This window comes from Magnolia sinica, chromosome 11 (genome assembly GCF_029962835.1).
Source record: "Magnolia sinica isolate HGM2019 chromosome 11, MsV1, whole genome shotgun sequence".
In the NCBI taxonomy this organism is placed as follows: domain Eukaryota; kingdom Viridiplantae; phylum Streptophyta; class Magnoliopsida; order Magnoliales; family Magnoliaceae; genus Magnolia; species Magnolia sinica.
In genome coordinates, this window is record NC_080583.1 from 9,877,909 (window position 1) to 9,902,167 (window position 24,259).

General features: G+C 37.8%; 1 protein-coding gene across 1 annotated transcript in view; it reads left to right on the forward strand.

The window, feature by feature from the left end:
• The first annotated feature begins 2,388 nt into the window (after nucleotides 1–2,388).
• Nucleotides 2,389–24,259, forward strand: part of LOC131218779 (probable sphingolipid transporter spinster homolog 2) — a 49,124-nt gene continuing 27,253 nt past the window's right edge. The window contains exons 1-9 of the mRNA XM_058213570.1: nucleotides 2,389–2,656; nucleotides 8,878–9,009; nucleotides 15,312–15,413; nucleotides 17,071–17,175; nucleotides 17,273–17,348; nucleotides 18,739–18,813; nucleotides 22,904–23,006; nucleotides 23,111–23,176; nucleotides 24,171–24,252. Coding sequence (XP_058069553.1) covers nucleotides 2,499–2,656; nucleotides 8,878–9,009; nucleotides 15,312–15,413; nucleotides 17,071–17,175; nucleotides 17,273–17,348; nucleotides 18,739–18,813; nucleotides 22,904–23,006; nucleotides 23,111–23,176; nucleotides 24,171–24,252 — 899 coding nt within the window. The 5' untranslated portion in view covers nucleotides 2,389–2,498. The remainder of the gene's footprint in view (nucleotides 2,657–8,877; nucleotides 9,010–15,311; nucleotides 15,414–17,070; nucleotides 17,176–17,272; nucleotides 17,349–18,738; nucleotides 18,814–22,903; nucleotides 23,007–23,110; nucleotides 23,177–24,170; nucleotides 24,253–24,259) is intronic.

Here is a 24,259-nt window from a genome sequence, read left to right on the forward strand (position 1 = left end):
TGAAAATGAGGCTTTTTTATAAAAACAAAGTTAAATTTTAATTTAGAAAAATGACGTTATAATTTAATTTTTTGATAACTTGATTGGCAATAAAGTAGTAGTTGTGGTCCTAAGCTTTATGAGAAGAATTTATTGGGAATGATGCTATTGTTTTGAAAAGAGATGATAGAGTAGTTAGTTGTGGTCCTAGTTTTTTATTTTCAATTTCAAAATTATAAACTAATTTTTAGATATTCTTATTTTGTAGGCCTGTTAATGAGTTTTATTTTAAAAATTTTAGGCTTTTTTTTTTTGTCTTCTTAATTTTAATTTTGCTATAATATAGGACCTTCATAATTAAGAAATTTTAATTTTGCTATAATATAGGGCCTTCATAATTAGGGGGCCTTGGGTGATTGCTTCACCTGCCTACCCCTTTGAGCCGCCCTTGGGTGGACGGAACAAATCACCTCATTGTGGGCCTTGTGCTATTATACCAATGATTATCCATTCATTTAATAATAAACAAAACGAATATGTAACAATCGCGACACATATAACATGACAACCATGATCCATATAACGTGATAACTACGATCAATGACAATTACAACCCATATAACATGACAACCGCGACCCATATGGGACCCATATGGCAACTACGACCCATATGGCTACTCCATGGGAAACTACGACCCATGCAACATGATAACTACGATCCATGACAATTACAACTCATATAACATGACAATCACAACCCATATAACATGACAACTATGACCCATGTAACATGACAATTATAACCTATGCAAACCACAACCCATATGCCAACTACGACCCATATGCCTACTCTATGAGAAACCACGACCCATAGAACAGTACAACCATGACCCATACAATATATAGGACAACTATGACCCATGACTTGTATAACGTGATAACCATGACATATGACAATTACGACCCTTATCACATTACAACCATGACTCTTACCACATTACAACCACTCAATGCGACCTATGTTACTATATAGATATCGTTTGCGCGACTATGGCGTGACTTGCACTAACTCAGTGACGTACTCATATACACGACTATGGTTTGACTTGCACGTAAGATCTTTACCATCCATCAAAGTTAAAAAAATAATACGACAACCACAACCCATATAACATGACAACCACGACCCATGAAGTTTTATCCGATGGATGATAAGGATCTTATGCATGTTTATCTCATGTGTCACCAAATTAATGCAAGTTACGCCTTAGTCGTGTAAATGATATCTATATAGTAGCATAGCTCGCATCAGGCGGTTGTAATACGGTAAGGGTCATGGTTGTAATGTTCTAAGGGTTGTAGTTGTCATAGTTCATGTCATGAGTTAAGGGTTGTTATTGTTATGTTATATGGGTCGCCGCTGTAATGGGTTATAATTGTCATGAATCGTAGTTATTATGTTATATGGGTTGTGGTTATCATTTTACAAGGCCTATAAAATGAAAACTACGACTCATATTGCACGACAACTACAACTCTTACCATATTATAGCCACGACCCTTACCGCATTACACTAACTTGGTGACATGCCCATCCGCATGATTATGGCGTGACTTGCATATAAGATCATCACCGTCCATCAAACTTAGAAAAGTAACGTGCTCATTCATACCAAAGCTAACCTAACATTTTTTGAATATGAGATGACTATTGATATACTACAAGAGTAAGAAATGCAGGTTATATGGGTCGTGATTGTCGTGTTATATGGGTCATGGTTGTCATATTTTATAAGTTGTGGTTGTTATGTTTTATGTGTCGTAGTTGCAATATGGGTCCCATATGAGTTGTAATTATCATGTTATATGGGTCGTAGTTTTCACATTGCATAAATCGTGGTTGTGGTTTTCAATGTGTTCACTTCATTTTCTATCAAACCATCCACCTTGTCGGTTAGTTTGCTGTGAGCCAAAAAAGTCCTGACTTAGGCAGTATCCACTTCTATCCACCTTATCGGCTGATATTTGGGCCTTACCCCTAAAATGACACGACAAAAAGGATAGACGGCATGGATTATGAACGGCATGATGAAACACATACATCATGGTGGGGCTCATAGAGCACCAAGCACCAGCCATTGGCTGGTGGTGGGGGGAGTAGCTATTGCGTCACTTTCTCAGGGGAGTAGCCAATCCGTCACTTCAGGACCGTATGACTTCTGAACCAAGGATTGGGGCATTTTTATCTAAAACAATATCCAAAGCTCATCAGAAGACCACTCTTGGGCTATTTGAAGGATGAGTCTCTCTAGGTAATTTGACCAAACTACGGTCAAATGCCCAATAGTCAATACAGGCCCAAAGGCAACACACCGAAGAAACGGTGTATAGCGGAGAATTACAGCTCGGCCCCCAACTACCATTCTATCGTTTGGGAGAGACCTACAACGGGGAGAGAACCTCTTCGTATTGAAAACGCCAATGCGTCAAAGCTATCGCTTTCTCTATAAAATATATATATGGAAGAGCCAAACGCACAAACCTCTGCAGAGCCTCCTCTTTCTCCTTCCGCTCCTCCTACCACGGTGCTCCCGCTAGACACCGAAATGGCGAGAGCTCCTCCTCTGCTGGAAGATCCCGAGGCTCCCTCCAACCCTTCCTGGTTTACACCAAAGAGGTGTGTATGCACTCTCCATCTCATCTCTTTGTTCGTTCTAGAACCCTAGGACGCGATTCTAGGTTTCCCTCCGTACAATGATGCTCGACCGAATAGATGGCTTTCTGTCCGGTCAGTGATCCGGGTAACTCGTTAGGCGGGCCTCTCTATGGATGGACGATCTTAACCGTCGGATTTGGCCCGGAAACGGACGTTATCGGGCAGTGAAAGGAAAGGGAATGCATGGGTTGTGTGGGTAGTATTTCAGTGTTTGGGAGAGCTTTCAGCCTCGTTCATGATGGGTCGAGTTATTCGAACTGCGTTGGTTGAGGGTAGGTGGGTTGACCTGTACGGTGGCTGGCGGGATGAAGAACTGTAGTTCATATGGATTTTGTGACTTTTCCCTTCTGGGAAGAAAATGTGTGACGGAATTTGGATTAAGTACTTGTGAAGGGAATTTCTCAATTGCGATATGGAGAATTGTATACTTTCACTGGGTGCGAATCATACCTTACGATTTGATTTCTGATGTTGGGAGCTCTTTATCTCGTTTGTGTTTCTCCTTATTATAAAATCTTGTTATGATGAAAAACAGTGAAAATCCAGTTCACAATAGTAAGGGTCTGTATGCAAATTGCAATTGGCTGGATTTTTTTTGGCAGAACGCATGGTTCTCTGTTCTGCTGCACGTTTGGGGCTGTGCGTGAACTGGAGGTTTCTTCAGGCTGGGTACTGCTTTTCTGGCTCAAATCAACATCTGATGCAACAGATGCTGATTTGTGTGGAAATAGAAATAGAGTGGCTATGCAAGTGTATACTATAGGTGATATCTAGATACAAGTTGTCTTGTGGATGCTTAATGAAAAAGGGGAGAGGATCCAAATGTGATTTTATCATTTGTCAGGGAGAAAGTTAGGAGATGGTGGGTATCGTTGTTATGTGAAAAGTCTCATCTGTGTTCCATATGGGTGTTAGGGTGGAGGAGGGCAATTTAGTCTTAGTTAAGTAATTAGTTGGACTGGTTTTCAAGATTTGCGTCCGCGTGAGTAGATTTGGAGTTCAAGACTTATGGATGGGGAAGAAGATCATTGAAAAAGAAAGGGATATTCTGAGTTCTATCAGTTATCCTTATTTGAGCTTGTGAGTTGGATATAATTTTATGAAAGATCCAAGTATCGAAGATTACGAGCCGTAGTGTTTTGTGACGGAAAAGTTCTGTTCTTCTAACTGAATCTCAAATGTTTCTTGAATTTATTTGATCTTTGTAGTACCCAAGGAGAACTTGATCAAGGATGTCTTCACAAGTTGAAATCATGAAAATTTCCCCAACTTTGTGGAAAGTGGAGTGGTTTTCCAAGCATCAAGAGTTGTATGCCGGCATCCTTGGGGTTTTGTGGAAAAAATGTGAGGCCTTGGAGGGTTAGAGAAAGTTTAAGACAGCGTCCTTAACTGTTAGTGAATGTTGGCAGGGTTAATAGAAAGGTCTTAGAAACGAAAGAGAAGCACCATGAAGCTTTTATTGGTTTAATGCCATTTGCCTTTAACTATTAATCTAAATATTTTGAGTGCTGTAGCCTGTAGGTGTTGGCTGCTATAGTGTGAGTGAGTTACACATCCTTTAGTGTAAGAGGTATTGGGTTACTCAAACAGGTGGCTTCTTATGAACTCACACACAATGTTTCTATTATTCACCAAGGATTTAAATATTGGTTTCAAAGTGTGATTCGTGTGGTTAAAAAACTCATAAAACTTGTAAAATGGGTTCAACCCATCCAAAACAAGACCATTTGTCTAGATTTTTTTATTTTATTTATTTTTTATTTTTTATTTTATTTTTTTTTGTGCAAGATGTCTAGATGTTACACAAAAGTAATAAAATGAAGCCAGATGGAACTGTTCAAAGAAGAAAAAAAAAGGAAAAAGAAAGAAAGAAAGAAAGAAAGAAAGAAAAAAAAGATAAAAGATAAAAAGGAAGAGGCCACATAGACTTCTTTCTACTTAGGAAGACGGAACAATCAATATAAACAAGGTGGTTGTGGATGTTTGACTATACAATATGGGCAAAGCAATAAATATGTAAAGAATGCAAGGTTATACCAGGAGTGTTTAACTACACAATATAGGTTAATGGTTCTGGATGTTTACATTAGGAGACAGAAGAGAGGGAATGAAAACAAGGTGGTAAAATTTAAAAGAAGAGAAAATAGTGAAACTAGTGTTGTTTAGTAGTAAATTGATGGAATAAGGAAAATGGAATGTCGAGAAAGAAGTTAATGTTATGTTGAGTGAGCTGGTACAATGCATTTGGCGAAATAAATTTTAGGAGTATCTAAAGGAAAAAGCCACTCATATAAGGAAACTTAGTAGTGGAATGATGAAGTCCAAAAGGCTATTAGCGAGAAGAGACTATGTATTAAGGACTAGCACCTGACTAGAAACGATAAAAAATTAGTAGAATATAGAAATGCCAAAAAGAATGCTAAGTGAATAGTATATGAGGCTAAACTTAAGGCATATGATGATTTACACAATATAGTGGGCACAAAAAAGGTGAGTGAGATGCCGCAAACTTGCAAAAATGAGAGATAGGAAAGGTAAGGACATAGATCATGGTAAATAAATTAAGAGCGATGCCCAAAGAGTATTAATTAAGGACAATGAGATCAAGGAATGGTAAAGAAGCTATTTATAGAATTTGTTAAACGACGACCACTCTGAGAGCTTAAATATAGAAGGAATCATATACTCATATGAGGCATTACATAGGATTATGATATCTAAAGTGAAAGAAACTTTGAGAAAAAATGAAGATATGAAAGGCCGTATGATCAGATGGCATACTAATAGAGGTTTAGAAGTGCACAAGAGATATTGGTTTACTTTGGTTGAAGAAAATGGCAAACGAATGGAGGAAAGTACCGTGCCTATTTACAAAAATAAAGGAGACATACATAATTGCACTAACTATTGTGGGTTTAAACTTATGAGTCATATTATGGAACTTTGGGAGAGTTGTTTAGCAAGATTAAGGCATGAGATAAATGTCATAGAAAAGGGGCATTTTCACGCTTTGCTTGAGTGGGGTGGCCTGTGGGATATAAGGGTACACTCGGGGTGGGTGGCCCGTGTGAGGCGGGTGACTCGTGTGATGCGCAACCAATGTGATGTGGGGCCCATGAGGGGGGTTTGTCCGAGGACCTAACCCATGGGATGTGGGGCTTGGGCTATGAGATAAAGGGATTGATTCACCATGCTCTATCAGTTCAAGCTTTTAGAGTAAGTGGTTAATTGTCCTGCATCAAAGTTGTATAAGAGCGGGAGGTCTCGTGTTCGAGACTCCTCACTGGGGCTGATTATGCAAGGGCATTTTCACACCGGACTCGAGTGGGGTGGTCTGGGCTATGAGATAAAGTGATTGATTCACTATGCTCTATCAGTTCAAGCTTTTAGAGCAAGTGGTTAGTTGTCCTGCATTCAATGTTTTAAATATCGACGATATCGGCCGATATATCCCACGATATATCTTGTATCCCACTTGTGCGATATAAAACGCACAAGTAGTGCCGATATATCCCACATGTTTGATCTGATGAGCATTTTCAATTTCTGATCCATTTTTTTTTCTTGTTGAAATTATGTTAAATCAATGTCAAATGGTTATAAATCCATTGGTTCTTCATGTTTTACATGAAAAATTATGGAGTTGGAGCTTTGAATTCGATATCCATTGGTTCTTCATGTTCTTAATGTTTTTTACAAAATTTTCCTTCAACCAGCTATTAATTGAGACAAATTTCAAAGTATCTAGGAGTATTTGATGAAATGGTCATCACATACAGTGTTCGAAATATTGATACTATCGGCCGATATTATCGGTATCGTAGTCTAGCGATACGAAACCCTTCGGAAGATACTAAAAATTTGAAAAAATTTACATAATTCTTTGTATCGATCAATATATCAATAAATATCGCATAATATCGCCAAATATCGTTCGATATTGCTAAATATTGTTCTAAATATCGTGCGATATCAACGATACTATCACTTTTATCGGGATTTTATATCTTTTTTAAAGAAATTTGTTATACAACACCTACTGGGGCCATTGTAGCCAACTCCGGGATGTTGGGAGAGCATCATTATCCGAAAAAAAAATGAAAAAAGAAAAACTTTCAAGAGTAGATTTCGGTACTTGTAAAGAAGATCACCCTAATCGGAAGCTGCGTTTGATGGGCCATTCGAATCCAAGTCTCTGATTTGGAGAGATTTGGGTGTGAAATCCAGAGAAATCCTCGAAATCCTGTCATCTGGGAGAGATTTTAGGCATTCCGAAACCCTCTTTGCTTTGAAAAAAAAGGGCCTCGAGCCCTTATTTACAGGAAGCAGATGGGTTGGTGTACTTCACACCACCGACCTGGATGATGTGTTGATGCCACCAAGTTATGTGGGTCCCATCATGAGTTATATGTTATATCCAAACCGTTCATCCATTTGCGAGCTCGTATCAAGTCTTTAGGCAAAAAATAAGACAGATCCAAAGATTAAGTGGATCACATTGAAAAAAGTTGTGGGATATTAAACGTCTACCATTGAAACCTTTTGGGGTTACAGAAGTCTTGGATCGATATGATATTTGTTTTTCCTCTTCATCAAGGTCTTTGCGACCTCATGAACAGATTGGATGGAAAATAAATGTTATGATGGGCCCTACGAATGTTATAATGGTGAGAATCATTGCCCTCATTGCTATTTGTGGTGTGGTTCACCTGAGCTTTGGATATGACTCATTTTTGGGCTCATGATCTAAAATGATCCCTCCAAATGGATGAACGGTGTGGATATAATAAATACATTATTGTGGGGCCATGTAACTTTGATCTCCTTTGAACTATTTGTACAACTCAGCTGGAGGATTTTCAGCGCTCATCTTCACGGACGCGGATTTCCTGCGAGCGGGAAGTTTCGCACCCGATTGGATTTCCACAACTCAAAGAATTAGAGAAGCAGGAAAACGCAGAATTTTATTTATAATCTTCAATGAAAAAAAACCTACAAGGGGTTGCCTATTTATAAGAAAAACCTATACCTCAAAAGCCGCGCCATGTGCGCACCCTATTACTTAGAGACAAAGTAACAAAAATAACAACTAATCAAAACAATTTAAACCGTCCATGATATTCCTAATAACAATAATAAGCAAAACTCAAAGTACTAGATCATATAGAGTAGTGGGCCACGATCATGAGATCCAATGGTGGGATCCACATGACGATCGGGTCCACTCCAAGGAACCAAAACACAGTCCTCTAACTAGGAGGCTCTTCTTCGACATCGTCATCGATCCAGATCGATGGTGAGGCCCTCCTCCTCCTTGCGTACGTGCGTATGGCGGGCATGCGTGTGCGCGAGATGTCCCCATCAAACGTTGGCCCCGTGGGGGTGGCATGGAGACGGACTCTCTTATACACACATGTAGGTCTAAAAATCACATCTACCAGAGTATCAAATTATTCTTGTTTTAACAAGAGAATCTTTGATACGCTGTTAGAGTGTTATGGATGATATAGGCACCTGGAAATTCTACATTTGGCTTATGTTTAACTCAAATTGAACTATCCAGATGGTGGGCCACACTTTAGATGGTATATAAAACAGTAAATGTACTGAAATGATTGTTAACAGGTTGACTAGTGGAGATATAATGGACGGTCACCACAAAAAAAAAAAGACATCTCTTTTACCAGATTGACGACTCAACATGATTTGTTGGGACTTACCTTGGTTTGGGGTGACTTCTCTAAATACAGGACTAGTGGGACTGAGGGGCGGGTAGGATGCACTCTGGATCAGTTCCAACTGAAACCAAGTTGCATTGGATGGTATTTTGAGCCATAATTGTTACACCGAAAGTCTTTGCGAATCAATTGGTGATGTCAAATTTATTGGACACATCTTTTCTTCGAATGCCAATTTTTAAATTCAATTGTTAGTTTCTTTTGTAGGATTTTTTTTTCTTTTTTTAATTAATTAATTAATTTTTTTTTTATGAGACCTGCCCAAAGACGGGGAAAGAATACAACTCAACGCTAGGACAAAAACCAAGAAGGATTAGCAAACTTGCCACTTTTACATAAGAAACCCATTCTAATTCCAAAACATGAATTTTCACTAAGCAAATAACCTCCTCAACGGAAGATCCCTTGTTTTGTAGGATGATTTTCTCCATGTACTTGTTGCAGGTTACTCATAATCTTTTGCGTGATTAACATGCTAAACTATGTTGATCGAGGAGCGATAGCAAGCAATGGTGTTAATGGCAGTCTTCGAACATGCACAGAAAGTGGTATATGCACTGCGGGTAGCGGAATTCAGTAAGATATATTTTGAAATTTGCTTGATACTGTTAAACATTACTTGGATATCATAATCAATTTTGGCTTCTATGGTATATTGATTTCTGAACTCTGTGCTGTATATTTTATTGTACTTGAGTTCAAGTTTGTTGACTACTTGATCTCACTCCAACAAATGTAGATGGCTAGCAGTTTTGCATTTTGAATTCTATTTCATTTTCCAAAAGTTGACATGTTAGATAGCATTCTTTGTCATTTGTGATAAATAACAGATGAGCATTTTACAGTCTTCCTTCTATGAGCATGTCCAATTATGTCTGCGTGAGTTGGAAGCAACTATAGTACTCATGGAGCCCAAAATAGTAGGCCATGCTTGTGTGCATGCACACTTGCGTGCCATGTGCTTGGTCTGGGTAGTAAGCTTGATGGTTCTCACAAAATGTTTAGGTTTTCAATCATGGTTCTCTTAGTTGCAAAACAATAATCTTACTTCTGCAAATTCATTCTTGAGACTGACTATTTTCAGTGTATGATGAATTGTATGACAAGTCGAGAACTAGAGGGAGAGAATGCTATCTACAAACTAGCAAGAACAAGGAAAAGGAAAGGTAGTGACCGCACTCACACGTTTTGGGGAATGAGTTCGATTGCTTTGGATTTTTTTATTTTTTATTTTTTAAAGGGAAAAAAAGGAACTTTTACAACAAAGTCAACCCCTTTTTAAGTAGGTTCTTTGATGCTCAAACATAAGCAGATCTCACCTCAGCTAATCACTGAGTTGATATGGGCTTATGCCTTGGACTCTTCTGAGTTTTAGAAGTAATTCCAAGTCCAACAAAGAAAGCAACGGTTTGGAGTGTTGCTGCATGTCGTATTGCTGAACGAGTGCCGGTGTCACAGATGATGTTGATGTAGTGGGCAGTCGGAGGGTTTGTACAACCGAGCTTGATGAGTTGCTGATGTCTCTGGTTGGTTTTTACCTTTATTTGTAGGCCTGGGAGACTGTTGGAAGGGAAGAGTCACGTTTGCATGTTCCCCATGATTTAGGAGGTGGTTATAATTGTCTTTCATAGAGATTGTAGCTGTTGCAGGGCTGTCGCCAGCAACACCCCCTGTTGCAAGTTGCGACAGATCCTGTATTGTCGGGTTTTTTGCTTTTGCTACAATGGCTGAAATGCTTGATTTTTGGCTCGTAAGAGGGTGGGGCCAATCACCAGCGTTTAAGGGAGGCATTAGATACCAGATTGGTGATGGTCTAGGGTGCAGTGAGTTTAATAACTTATATAACATGGTTATTGAGAAAAAAGGCAACGATGTATAACATGATTATTTGAGAAAAAAAAGGCAACGGTGTATAACACGGTTATTGAGCAAAAAAGCTCCGGTGTGTAAGTTCTTTGGTAGGGAGAGGGGCAGTCTGGTATTGCATATGCATTTCAGAAGATTACTTACTGAGGCTCAGATTGATCCCTAGGGCAAACTTCTCCTTATTTTGGAGGGGGTATTCATTCCAACTAATGGAGGAACAAAGAACATGGAAATGGGAAATGCTTGGGGAATTTCATGAGAACATCTTTCTACAAATTCCTCTGTAGTGAGTCATTCATTAGGGCCCCACGGCTACAATTTGAAGAGGCTTTACCCCCTAGGGTCGCTGGATCTTGATAAAATTCCTATGTTGAACCATTTAAGTAGTAAACAGAAGGATTATTGTGAATAGCTATTTCTGTTGCTTGCGAGAGGAGGAATTGATCAGCAATCTCCTTATTCACTGCATATTTACCTGTGAAGTTTGGTGGTCCACTTCATTTCTTTTTGAGATATTGGGTCTATGCCTGGGTTGGATGATCAGCTCCTGAAAGCATGGAATTTGGACTTCAAATCTCCTAGGGGCAGTATTCTTTGGCATCTGGCTACTACTACAGCCACTGTTTGAAGTATTTGTATCGCACCCTTCGGATACAAAAATATCATGGAAAAAATAGGGAAATATTGCATGTATCGTGTAATATATCACAGTCTGACACAACATTGGGGAAACTTTAGGAAAGTGTTAGAATTTTTCAATGAAACCTTAGGAGATGTTAAAAGACACATGATTACACGTAGAACTCAAAAAAGTGCAAAAAGTTGTATGCATAGTAGTTTTCCATTGGTGAGGGGACAAATCCATGCATTGACCCAATGATACCCAGATATTGGCTGATGTCGTCAATATACATAGAACACTCCTTGCAGTTTGATTGTCAGTTTGGTGAGAGAGGAACAGCAGGATGTTTAATAACAAATGTTCCAGCAGTGGAATGGTTGTAGTAAGGGTGAGAGAAATTATGATTACACAGGCTCTTGTGACCAGAGAATTCTATGGATTTTCATCCTGAATTCTATTCAGCAACTGTTTGAGTCTTGGAGACTCGGTTCTTTCTGTTAGAAGGGTAGAGTCCTTTGGAGGTTGAGTTCTTTGGCTATCCTTTGGTCCGTTTTGAAGGAGAGAAACAGATGAATTTTAGCAGTGAAAGCGATCTGGTTTGATGAAGACAGGCCCATGGGCCTAAAAGTGTACAGCCATAGGCCCAAGAAAGCCCATGTCTGTCCAAATGGCCCGTAGAGTGGGCCCATAATGCACCAACAAGTAGGTGCTTCAGAAATCACTTGAATACGGCTGGGACAGTGGCGACGAAGGCCAAGCGGCTTATCATCGAATGGGCTTCGAATGTTAAGGATATTTTTGGTCCCGATTTTTACTTTTTAGGAGTGTAACTGTGGTCTGCTTTCTCAGCAGCCTTTCTCCACGTTTCTTTTCTTTTTTAATGAAATATGTTTGTCTTTCAAAAATAAATAAATAAATAATGCACCAACAAGTCATATCTTTATCGGAAGTTATTGTCATTTAAGAGTTTCCTAGGAGTTGAAAAGTCTTTTGTTTTGGAAGTAGAGTTCTAGAAAGATGTTATTAGGAAAATTTTGTCATTTAAGTTGTTTTCGTTTAAGAGTTTTCTAGGAAGTTGAAGACTCCTTGTTTTGAAGGTAGAGCTCTAGCTCTAGAAAGATGTTCTTAGGAAATTTCTGTCATTTATTAGTCCTTTTTGGGACAATTTTTGGCTTTCCTACCATATTAATTCTCCCTGTAACTAGAGAATGTTTTAGATTCCTAAGTTGTGAGTTAATTTAGGAAAGTTCTATTGAGTATATACAAGGGGAAAGGCATGGCAATGTAAAGCATTCCGGATTTGAAATGCAATGAAAAGTTTTGTTACTGATGTGACTCCATTAAAATCTTCTGGGTGAGACTCCTAGAAAATCTTAGTGAGACTCTAAGGTATATTCTCCACTCTTCTTACTTTCTCTGTTCTAAATGTATTGTTTACTTGCTCAGTTTTACCTCTCATAAACTTTAAAACCTTCTCCATAAACCTGCCCCTATCACCCCTATTAACTCCTTCATTACTACCTCCAGCAGCCCCCGTTAGGCCCTACATTCTGTCCTTCATTACCACCTCCAACAGCCCCCTTTAAGCACTTCATTCCACCCTTCCTTTACCACCTCAAGCAGCCCTCTTTAACCTATAACAGTTCTCTTTTGGTGCACATCAGTGGAGGGCATTCAGTCCTTATATTAAGATATCTGTTCTACATCATGGTTTCTATCGTGACCCATTAAGTTAAACATCTTGTTTGGTCGTGGGCTATCTGTGGATTTATCCTTATTAGCTCCGCGGTTGTAGCCTTCCTGCTGGTTGGTTCTTCTTGGTAACTCGCATGCATTGCAATGGCCTTCAGGCATTTTCTTTTGAATAAAGCATTATTTACCAATAAAATATGAAGGTGTTGGTTGGAGGCTATTTGTGATAGGACAAGTCTGCTTCATGTCACTTGGAAACACAGTGCTATCATTACTGATATCATGAACATGGCAATAGTCCCAGTTTTTATGTAATGGTACGCATTATGAGGCTGAGGCTGCCGTAACAGCTGGTACTATAAAAAAAGGGCCCGTAACAGCCCCGTAACAAGTGCGAAACAGATTTTTTCAAAAAAAGGAAGAAAGAAGAAGAAAGAAAGAAAAGAAAAGAAAAAAAAGGCAACTGTATTGTAACGGTAATGGCGGCGGCTATATAATACCTTTCTGGGAAACCAAACTCTTTAGTGGATATTTTGGCCAAGGAAATTGTTTATAGGCTCTTGCATGTTGTTGATAATGTGTATCCATCGTCTTCGGGGTTGTATACTTTCTTCTAGTCTAATAAAATCTGTTGTGTTAACCCCCTTGGTTGCAGTGCATATAGTGCCTCAGACATCCACTTTTAAAAAAGAATACCTCCGTGGAGAGTGGGGATGTTGTACGTTTCTTTGTATTTTTTACTGTTTACTTTACAGACCATTTAGTCACGACTCCAATACGATGTGACAAGAGAAGCTGTATTATTTCAGTGTAGCGGTATTAATTCATGTTTGGTTATTCGAAACTCAGTCTGCATTAGGTATGTCTAGTCCTGCTGTGTCTACAGCCTATCCTAAATCTGATTTGGGGTTCAGAGGAACTCCATGTTCTTGCATTATGCAGTGGTTAGCCACTTACTTTCATGAACATTGTAAAATGTCGCTCTTTGTGAATCCCAGCATATCCCAGCATGGGATGGGTAGGCCCACCACTTCACTTTAACTTAGGCCCAGGCCAAGTGAGGGGTCAGTTGTCAGGTCTTTTTTCAGGAAGATTGTGGATGACATTGACTCCAAAACAAACTGTACATGGGAATTTCCTTACATATGCTTCGAATCATTCTCAGGTTCCCTGAAGGGCATCCTTTCCTTGTTTGGAGGATTTGTTCATGCGTCTGCAAATGAGTACCTGCCACAACAGCAGGAAACTATTCTACGTGGAAAACCTTAAAGCATGTGGTGTTTGAAATAGTTGGATTGATTGCAGTTACGATTTTCCTTCTGAATCACAATTTTATTGAACATAAAAGGCCATTTTCTCTCCTAATAACAAAAACTCCATTATTTTATTAAGACACTTAGGGCCTGTTTGGATTCATGGAAAGCATATGCAAGGAAATAGTGTTTTTTGGGAAGCCTTATTTTTAGGAAACTGTGGGAAAGGAAATATTGTTTTCCTCGTTTGTTTTTCAACAAGATCTTCCTAGAAATTTAGGATCTATTTTCAAATTTGTTGTTTAGAAAAGAAAATTCTTGGAAAAAATAATAATTCAAGTTAGTCATTAGCACGTGGCACATGTGACACATGTGGGATGCTTGAAGATGGATAGTGGCACATGTGGAATACTTGGCATGTGTAGGCACTTGAAGCTGAATTATGGCACATATGGTACGTGTGAGGTGCTTGAATATGTATGGTGGTACATGTGGCACAAGACATGCATTGGCATATTTGACACGTGTACTTGAAGTTAGATGGCAACATTGGCACATTTGGTGCAATTGAAGATGGACGTTGGCACATGAGGCACATTGGCACATGCGGAGTGCTTTGCACATGTGGGGTGCAGGATAAAATGAATGGTGGTACATTTGGCACATTAGACATATGGGGCACAAGAGAAGATGGGTGGCAACACATGTGATTGGGACATCACATTAGTTCCTTATTAGTTCCTTCGTACGAGCATTTGCTAGCCTAGGTCTACATGTAATCGCTTACTTGATTAATTGTTTTGTTTATAATGAAGTTGCTGAAATTTCATACTTTTGTTGCTCATGTTTTAAACTGAAAATCTGATTTCATCTATCATCGTGGGTTAGAAAACCATCCTACATCAACATGTGATGCATTAGCACATGTGGGGTGCAAGAGAAGATGGATGGTGGCACGTGTGGGGCATAGCCAAAGACAGGCAATGGCTTATTTAGCACAATGGCACACACATGTGATGCAATTGAAGATGGATGGTGGCACATCTGGGCTCAACCCTTGAGAAACCCAATTTTCCTTCCACTGTGGGAAAATGCTTTTCTCAGGGGTGGTGGTGGGAAAATAAATTTGTTTATTTTCCAACAAAGACAGAAAGTGAGAAATGGTTTTTCCCTTAAAGAACGGCTTGACAAACACTGAAAAATGAGTTTCATGGGAAACGGTATTTCCCTTCCATTCCATGAATCCAAACAGGCCCTTAAAGAAAACTAGAAATAGCACAAACTCAACGTGGCTTCTGTTGTTTTACTTTCAGTTTTCTGAGGAAAAATGTTACAAACTGAACTTTTAACTGGAGTCATGATCGCGTGTCACAAATTTTATACAATCATTTTTTAACTATAGACAAACACTTGTTCAATTCCTAATTATCCTCTGTTGTGTATAGGGGAGATTTTAACTTGAACAATTTTCAAGATGGTGTTCTATCATCTGCATTCATGGTTGGGCTTCTAGTGGCGTCTCCAATATTTGCATCCTTAGCAAAGAGGTAAGTGCCTTGTTGAAAATTTGAAATGCACCAATCTTTTAGGACGTATAATATGTAATTTCTTGGCTTTTCTTGTAGATCGTATGGTAGCACTATTTATTTTTCAGACCCTTCATGCTCTCTTAAACATGTCCTTTATAAGGATTCCATTAAATTATGTTATACAGTTAATCAGATCTTTTAATTATTGTGCCTATATCATTAAATTATGTTACCCCATAGTTGCAAAAGTCTTCTACCTAGTATTTGTTTATTTATTTATTTATTTAATTTGCACACACACACACACACAAATATGGACCATTATTTACACCAACCCTTATTGACAGCGCACCCATTCTATCTATTCTAGTAATACAATAATAGAGAGTTGTAGTGTTGTACTATTTTCTAACCATAGGTAGGAACATGGTTCTGAATATTGGCATCAGGGGGTGTATTGGCCCGACATAAAAAACGATATGATATGGTCGTTGCTTACTGGTATCGGTCGATTTTTTTCTGAGCCAAAGAATTAAGGAAAATATCAAGAAAAAAGGAAAATGAGATGTTCAGGAATCTGTCTTTTTTCTTTTTTCCCTTGTATTTTGGACATGCATATAATGGTACGTCAGACCATTCTTTGGCAAGAATGTTGTCTTTTGGTTTGACCTGGGCCTTAATTGAACACACATCAAGCATGATTTGGTGAATTAGGGGCCATTACAGTGAAATACAACAAAAAGAAATGAAAACATTAAAAAAGAAAGCAAAGGTTTACCCTTCTTTCTGATTTTTTTCCATAATGGTCCACTTCACTTCAATTTGTTAAATCCCACTTAAATCATTTGTTTTGATCCCAAAATAGGTCTAGATCTAGCCTAAAATGACTTTCTAAGCTTCCTTCATGGTTTAAATGAAAAAAAAAGAAGAGGAAACATAAATGAAATAAAAAAATAAAATCAAAATTGGGCATTTATGGGTGTATCGGCTTATATCGGTCCATAGCAGACCTGTATCGGTGCTGATACAGCCTGATATGGCCTTTAAATATATATATATATATATATATAAAGGTTTAGGCCAATTCAGTCCCGTATGATGTATACTATCAAGCTGATATGGACACCATACGGTTACTATGATGCCAATATTGAAAACTATGGGCAGGAAGAAAGGGGGTTGCTATTAATATGGGTGAATGTGAAAATTTCTATATATGTGTAGTGGGAATCACAAGCAACTGTTTGCAATGCTGGTTGTATTGGGACATATTGAAGTCCAATATCAATCTGGACCTTCTGTTCAGTCTAACACACTATTTGTAGGTCACTGTGAAAAGAATATACAAACGGGATGATCCTGACCATGCCAACATTGACATTTTTTTGTTATAACTTCCAAGTGACATACTGGGGGCTAGTATTGTCTAATTGAAATGATTCTTGAGAACCAGAAGCAATCAAATGTAGGAACTACCAAATGGACGTTTCAGATTTTTATCTGGGTTCTAAGGCTCTTATAGGTCTTAGGTGGTTCCCTGGCTTTTGCATTGATGCAACCATCTTTTAAGATCATGAATCCACCATACTCTTCCACACACACACACACACACACACCCATCTTCCCATTTTTTTTTTTTAATCATTTATGAGTACTTGTATGTGGTCTTTTGCAGCCATAATCCATTTAGGCTTATTGGAGTTGGATTATCAGTCTGGACATTTGCTACAGCTGGTTGTGGGTTTTCATTTGATTTTTGGTCTATTACCATTTTCCGCATGTAAGTGGGCCAACCTTCAAATATATGAGCATTTAAGAAGCATGCTTGATTATCTTGTTTCTTATAGTAGTGCTAATGATTTAGTTATCCTTTTTAGGCTGGTCGGTGTTGGTGAGGCTTCATTCATAAGTCTTGCTGCTCCATTTATTGACGATAATGCTCCCATTGCTAAGGTTTTGATTTTCTCAATCTCTTGAGTTCTCTAATGAATTTTGATCTTGATGTAAGTTTCTTTATCATTGAATTCGAAAATTCTGATCTAGAGGTTGATGCTGGCATATGATAACCCCTTTTCTCCTCAACTTGCCTGTATCTTTCCATATGCCCACCCCATTCTTCCAATATACCTTTCCTTACCCACTATCCTTAACCCTGTACTTTTGCAATGATGGGCCTCCATAATGCATGTGGCGCACTTAGAAATTTTCACACTGACAAGCTAATATTGGACCATTTCTTTCTCACAACATCCACACTCCTATAAAAACCCCCCCCCCCCCCCCCCCCCCAATCAATTCCTTTTTGTTATTGCTTCATGAATTTCAAACAAAACAGAGGAAGTATATTTCTAGACTAGCCACTGCAGATTTTGATGAGGTCATTTGACCGCCTAATGATAAATAATGCATTTTCTGAGGCAAATTTTGTTTCAGAATGTTCTATCATTGGATACCTGATTGATTACTTTGAAGCTACTTTGTCATTGCTTTTAAATGCATCCCTACTATAAGTGGACTTGATCTGGTTGCTCTTAGAACTATCTATGATGCAAGATAACTTTCAAGTTTCTCCTCAACAAACTGAAGGATCCTACTGGGATTCATGGATGCTGGAATGGTGTTGCTGCTCTGTGGAAGCTAAGAGGTTGATGGCAGCCATCCTGAATCTGGAAAAATCCATTTGTCATTTCCTTGGAGAAGTGGAGCCCATAATAAACAAGAAGATAAAGAAAAACTATTTATGACAACTGGAACCAGGGATTGCCTTCTTAAATCTTCTATGGGTATTTCCATTTTATAACCCCATCCTTCTCAAATACAGTAGGGCATGCACTCAACAAAACTCCACTTCTTTTATTTAGCCTATGGGAGATTAGTGTAAAGAAGAACAAAATGCCATTTGTTCTCCCTAATGCTTTTCATTACCTTCTGTTTCATATGAAGCAATTCGAGCTACCATTTTGCTCCAGTTTGTGACAATATTTGTATGTTGTATCATATTACAGTTATCACAATACAATATTACAACTATCATGTAAATGAATATGTGACATTAACTTGTATGTTGAGTATACCTTTAATTCTGATATTTGTAACCTCAAACAACATGAAGTCATGCTGAGACATTAATTTTACTTCCTCAGTGACCCGGTCTCAATAACCTGTAAGTGGCTTTTGTCTCAAGAATATTTTCTCATATATCACGCATATTTCATTTTCGACGTTTGATCTAGATGCCTTTATGCATGTTTAACATGCTGTATCTGAACTGTTTGTTTGGTTAAGCATGTATTTGTTTGCCTCTCTTGTGAATCTTATATTTTATTCACTCCCATGGACTCAGAAAACAGCATGGCTTGGAGTCTTCTACATGTGTATACCAACTGGAATTGCAGTCGGCTATGTTTATGGGGGATTGGTGAGCTACCTGTCTCTGGCAGACTCCTTGTTTCCTTTTCTATTCTTTTCTTTGTCAAATCTAATCTCCTACGTTTTGTTTTCTTTCCTGCTCAAATTTGGTGTGGTCTTTTAATAAAGTCGTTATCTTTCCAAAAAAAAAAAAGTCTCGTTCCTAGTGAGATGTATTATGGATAAATAGCTCACGAGCTTCTTCTTCTCCTTCACAAGCTTCTTTGGTTTCCTTTGTTTAGAAGCTAGACTACTTTCTTCATCCTGTTGCCATTGGTCTGGCTACATTTTCTGTTCATTCGGGCAACAGGAAGTATACAAATGATTTGGGAGTACTTTTGCAGCTCCATTTATTTATGATCTCTTACACATTCTTTTGTGTAATATGAGGAAACAAGTGACAGTAAGTGCAAACGAAATGTACCTATGGTAAGAGTGTTGGGGCACTACTACCAGTTCAGAGCATTTAGTTGCTGCATTCTATGACCCCCAGATATGAATATGGATATGGGAACGGGTTATGTCTCTCCCAGTTTTCCTTTATCAAAATTTCAGAATACGGATCTGGATATGGCTGTCCCATTTGTAACATGCTACTATTCATATTCACTCTTATGATTCCTATTTGAAAATTTGACCCATTTTGCCTATTTTTATTAAACAAGGAATGGTTTTTAATATTTCTAAATAATGAAAATTTTAATGTTTACATTTCTAAGGCACAAAACCACATATTATGACAGGAATGAACCTTGAGTATATAGATGTATACTTGAGAATTCAAAACTAGCTTAAGTACCAACTACCAACATATTTTCATACTGTTGTTGAGAATTCAGTACTAGCATTAGTACCAAGTGCCAACATATTTTCGTAATGAACAACAGTCTCAAGCTAAGTATCCCATCCATCGATCACATATAGAGGTACCCAGTGTTTTAAATATTGATGATATCAGCTGATATATCCCACGATATATCTTGTATCCCACCTGTGCGATACGAAACACATGGGTATTGCCAATATATCTCACATATTCGATCCAGTGAGCATTTTCAATTTTCTATCCATGTTTTTGTTGTTAATCACGTTAAACTAGTGTCAAATGGTTACAAATCTATGATTCTTCATGTTTTCCATGAAAAATTATGGATTTAGAACTTCAATTTTGAGATTTGGGGCAAATGGGTCAAGTTGCGGAAAATTGAGAAAAAAACAAAATTTCTCAATTTCTCACAAATCAGTTGCAATCTTTGTATCTAAACACAGAGTTAAACATGTGTGTAACCTAATCTAGTGATTCTTCTTTTGCTTTTGAATGTATTGCTTGTGTTTCCATACATGTCTTCTTACGTTTATAAATTATATGAATAGACTTTGAATATACTTCCATTAGTTAAGTTAGAAAGCACATATATTAGGACCCCATACAACGGAAACCCCTATTATGTGCGCACTTTTTTGTAATGTTTTGATTTCTAAGTGTGCATTGATGTCTTTTTCAACAATCTCTAAAGTTTCATTGAAACATTCGACCAATTTCCCAATGTTTCCATGTTTCCCAATAACAATGATACATTACGCGATACAACCGATATATCCCATGCGATAACCAATATTTATCCGTATCCCAAGGGTGTGATACATTACGCAATAACGATATTTAAAACATTGGAGGTACCTAGGACTGCTCTGGGTGGTGGCTTTTGGTTTGGTTGGTGGGAAAGAACAAAATTCTCACATTGGAGAATAGGTGCCTTGAAAGCCCTTTCTTAACAAGATAAGATAATCCAAGAAAAGCCTCTCCCTGAGGCCTAGGCGCCCCAATCTTTGGGCCAATGGAGGTTTAGAAGATACGTCTGGGCACGATTCCTTCAGAAAATTCTTGGACCATAAACATCCTTTAGGGAAAGGGACCTGCCACCAACTTTCTTCAAGGGGATAAAAATTACCTAGTTGAGGAGATCTAATAAATCTACAACCATAGGAATTTATCCCAAAGGTTACATCTAAAATGGAGATTCCAGACGAGTTTACCATGTATATATCCAGTAAAGTGTTTTTGATGACCGAGTTTCACATAGCAAGAGAGTACAGCCTTGGATACCTCACAACTAAATGGTTTCTTGAATCCACAAATCTTCCTAGAGTCCCTTTCTATAGATAGGAGCGTTGGGTATAACTGGTGTTTTAAGTATCGGTATTGCTACAAGTTTTACTGACCAGGGATACGGAAGCAATATCGATATGGCCAATAATATCGCCGATAAGTGGATATGCGGGGAAACATGGGGAAAACGGTGCAAATTTTCAGTGAAACTTCAGGAGATGCTAAAATACAGATATTTGCATATTTAGGAATTAAAAAATTGCAAAAAGAATTCATACATAATAAGTTTCCATTTAATGGGGGCCTAAAAGCATGTGTTGTCGTAAGAAATCAGTCCAACAATTCCATCCATACCATCTATCCATTCAAACATCCATCGATATTTTAGAATATCAACAACACATGATATTTCACCGAGAAATCGTCGACAACTGGAAAGGAAACGACAGACTGGTCTCGATATCACCCATGTTGTGATAACAATGATATCGTGATGTGATTGATATTACCGCTGTCAATTTGAACATTGCAAACAACCATACACCAATAAAAAAATTGAAATGGAATTTTTTTTAATAAACTGATTTATGGAGGTATCAATACATCGGTGATATTATCAAAATATCGCCGATACACTGGTGATACAAGCGACACCTGGAATTTACATAGTCGAAAATATCAGCGATACATCAGTGATTCTTAGTGATACATTGCTGATACCTGGAATTTATGAGACTACCAGTGCTATTAGTATTGCCGAGTTGGAGATTTAGATAATATCAGGGATATTTTGATAATATTGGGGGTACTCCGAACAATGGTTATAACAATGTGAGACTAAACCCACATAATAGAAAGAACTAACACAGGAACATTTCAATTATCCCACGTAATTTGTCACATATTGATTAGCCGCAAGATCCATCCTTGAAGATTCTTACCTCCCTTAGTTATTTTTGTCATGGTATTCCATCTGCTTATTAGATATAAAAACAAGTTAAGATACTGAAGAAGCAAATACCAAAGCAGTCATATTCTCATGTTCAACATCAAGGCTTTTTTCAACTTTCAAATTTGTGTGGCATTTTCTTGTTGAATTAGAAAAATTTAACTTAATGTGTACCTGTTTATTAACCTCTACAATGCAAACATTATAAATCATATGTTTGAAATTTTGGGAAAAAAAAAAGAGCCTTTAACCGAAAAAGAGTCATACCAAATTTTCTTTTGGAGTCGGAAGAGTCATGACTCATTTAACACACCAAATTTAACTTGGTCTGGTATAAAATTTTTGGCTGTACAAATTGGGTCCTGTACACGTTTTTTTTTTTTTTTTTAATAATTATCATACTATCAAGCATATTTTACTGATTTAAGCTCTCTGGTCTTGTCTCTTGCACATGAAATGAATGTTCTAGTTCTGCATTACTTTACTAGATTCTCATAAAAATATCTACCATCCTCCTGGCGTAAGAGGGTGTTCAAAAGTCTGATATCATGATTTGGGCTCTGTTTTAGATTTTTTTTTTTCCCTCTTCATTGTGATTTTGGGAGGTTCCGGGGGTGGTGTTGTACTTTACCTTGTTGTTTTCCTTTTCCTTTTTCAATAAAATTTTCCATTAAAAAAAAAAAACCATTCTTGTGATGGTGTGGCTGTCAAACATTTTTGCTACCATAATTCAAAGAAGCAAGGGAGTTATCAGAAGTGTTCTGTTGATAAGTTCTATAACTACTATCAAGTTGAGCATCATATGTGTGCTTTTGAGGCATTGAAGTATTATGAATGCGAAAATCAAATTCTGTGCTTGCAAATTCTCATTTGGTAATCAATGTACAACTTGTTTCTTTTTGCACTGTGTATGTAGGGTTATAGACTCAGAGCTGTACTTTTTCAGCAGAGATCAGTATATGGGCTTTTGACGGAAATACGGCAAAGCATTCGATTTCTTTTTTTTGGGATTAAATAAAATAATGAGCCGTCTTCTCACAGGTTGGAGGTCATCTAAACTGGCGTTTTGCATTCTGGGGAGAAGCAATTTTGATGCTTCCATTTGCTGTTCTTGGCTTTGTCATAAAACCTTTGCAGTTGAAAGGTGTGTCATTTTTACTTTTTACTTTTTTGATGCTTCTTTCTTCTCTGGAGTTAATTATATTTTAGACAAATTTCCACATGTTCATAAATAGTTTGTAAATGCAGGTTTCCCTTCTGCTGGAACAGAGAAGTTGTCGATTTCTGCTGAAGTGATTATTCCAGAAGTCGAAGGTGCTCCATTTGCTACTATTTCTGACGAGCTAACATCATATGTACTGCTTTTCTCAAACCCTTGGCAACCAATCTTTCTACAACCCAAAACAGATCCGGCTAGCGCAGGATGCATTAAGTGTTTCCTTCAAGATTTCCTCCCTCTTTCATCATTCAAAATAATAATAAAAAACCCCCTCTTTTTTCTTCTACCATGAAAGTGAAACAAGAAACTGAACCTTTTCTATTCTCCGAACAATAATTAATCACACATCCAAGAGAGCCTTTTATAGGCTATAAACAAACAGAACCATAATGAGAATTGAATTTACCAAATTGCTTTAACATATGGCTACTTCATAATAAATCATAAGTAGGGGTTATTTGGTAAATTTCCTTTATTCATAAAGGCATAAAACTAAAACAAAACTGAGTAATTTCTAATCCTAGTAACGTATGATCATTTCTTCATGTTCTACTCATGTGATTGGGTGGAGCCCACTCTAGATCTCTTCTTATTCCCATGTGAGGGCCTGGTTGCATCATGCAGCTTCATGCACTTACTCCTGAACTACTCGGGGTTTGATACACAGCATCCATATCAGAGTAACATAGTTCGGGGTGATAATTGATTCTATTTTCACAGGCTATCATTTTCACTCAGTGCTACTTCATAATAATTCATAAGTACGTGTTATTAACTTGCCTTTGTTAATAAAGGCGTAAAACTAAAACAAAACTGAAAATCATTTCTAATCCTAATCGAACATATGATCATGCCATCTTGGTCAAATCATGTGATCATTTGGGGCCCACTCTAAATCTCTTTATATTCCCACGTGAGGGCCTGGTTGCATCATGCGGCTTCATGCACTTACCCTGAACAAGGGATTCAGTTTACTGCATCCATATCAAAGCAACATGGTTCGGGGTGATAATTGATTCTATTTTTACTTGCATTCAATTTTCTTTCTCAGTAATCAAAGCTCTTTCTTTTTTCTTTTTCTTTTTTCAGATATCGGAAATTCTAAAGGTGCTGTTGACATGTTGGGTGGAAAAGCAGAGTTACATGTTGGAGGCTCTAAGAAGTTTTCCTTGTAAGGG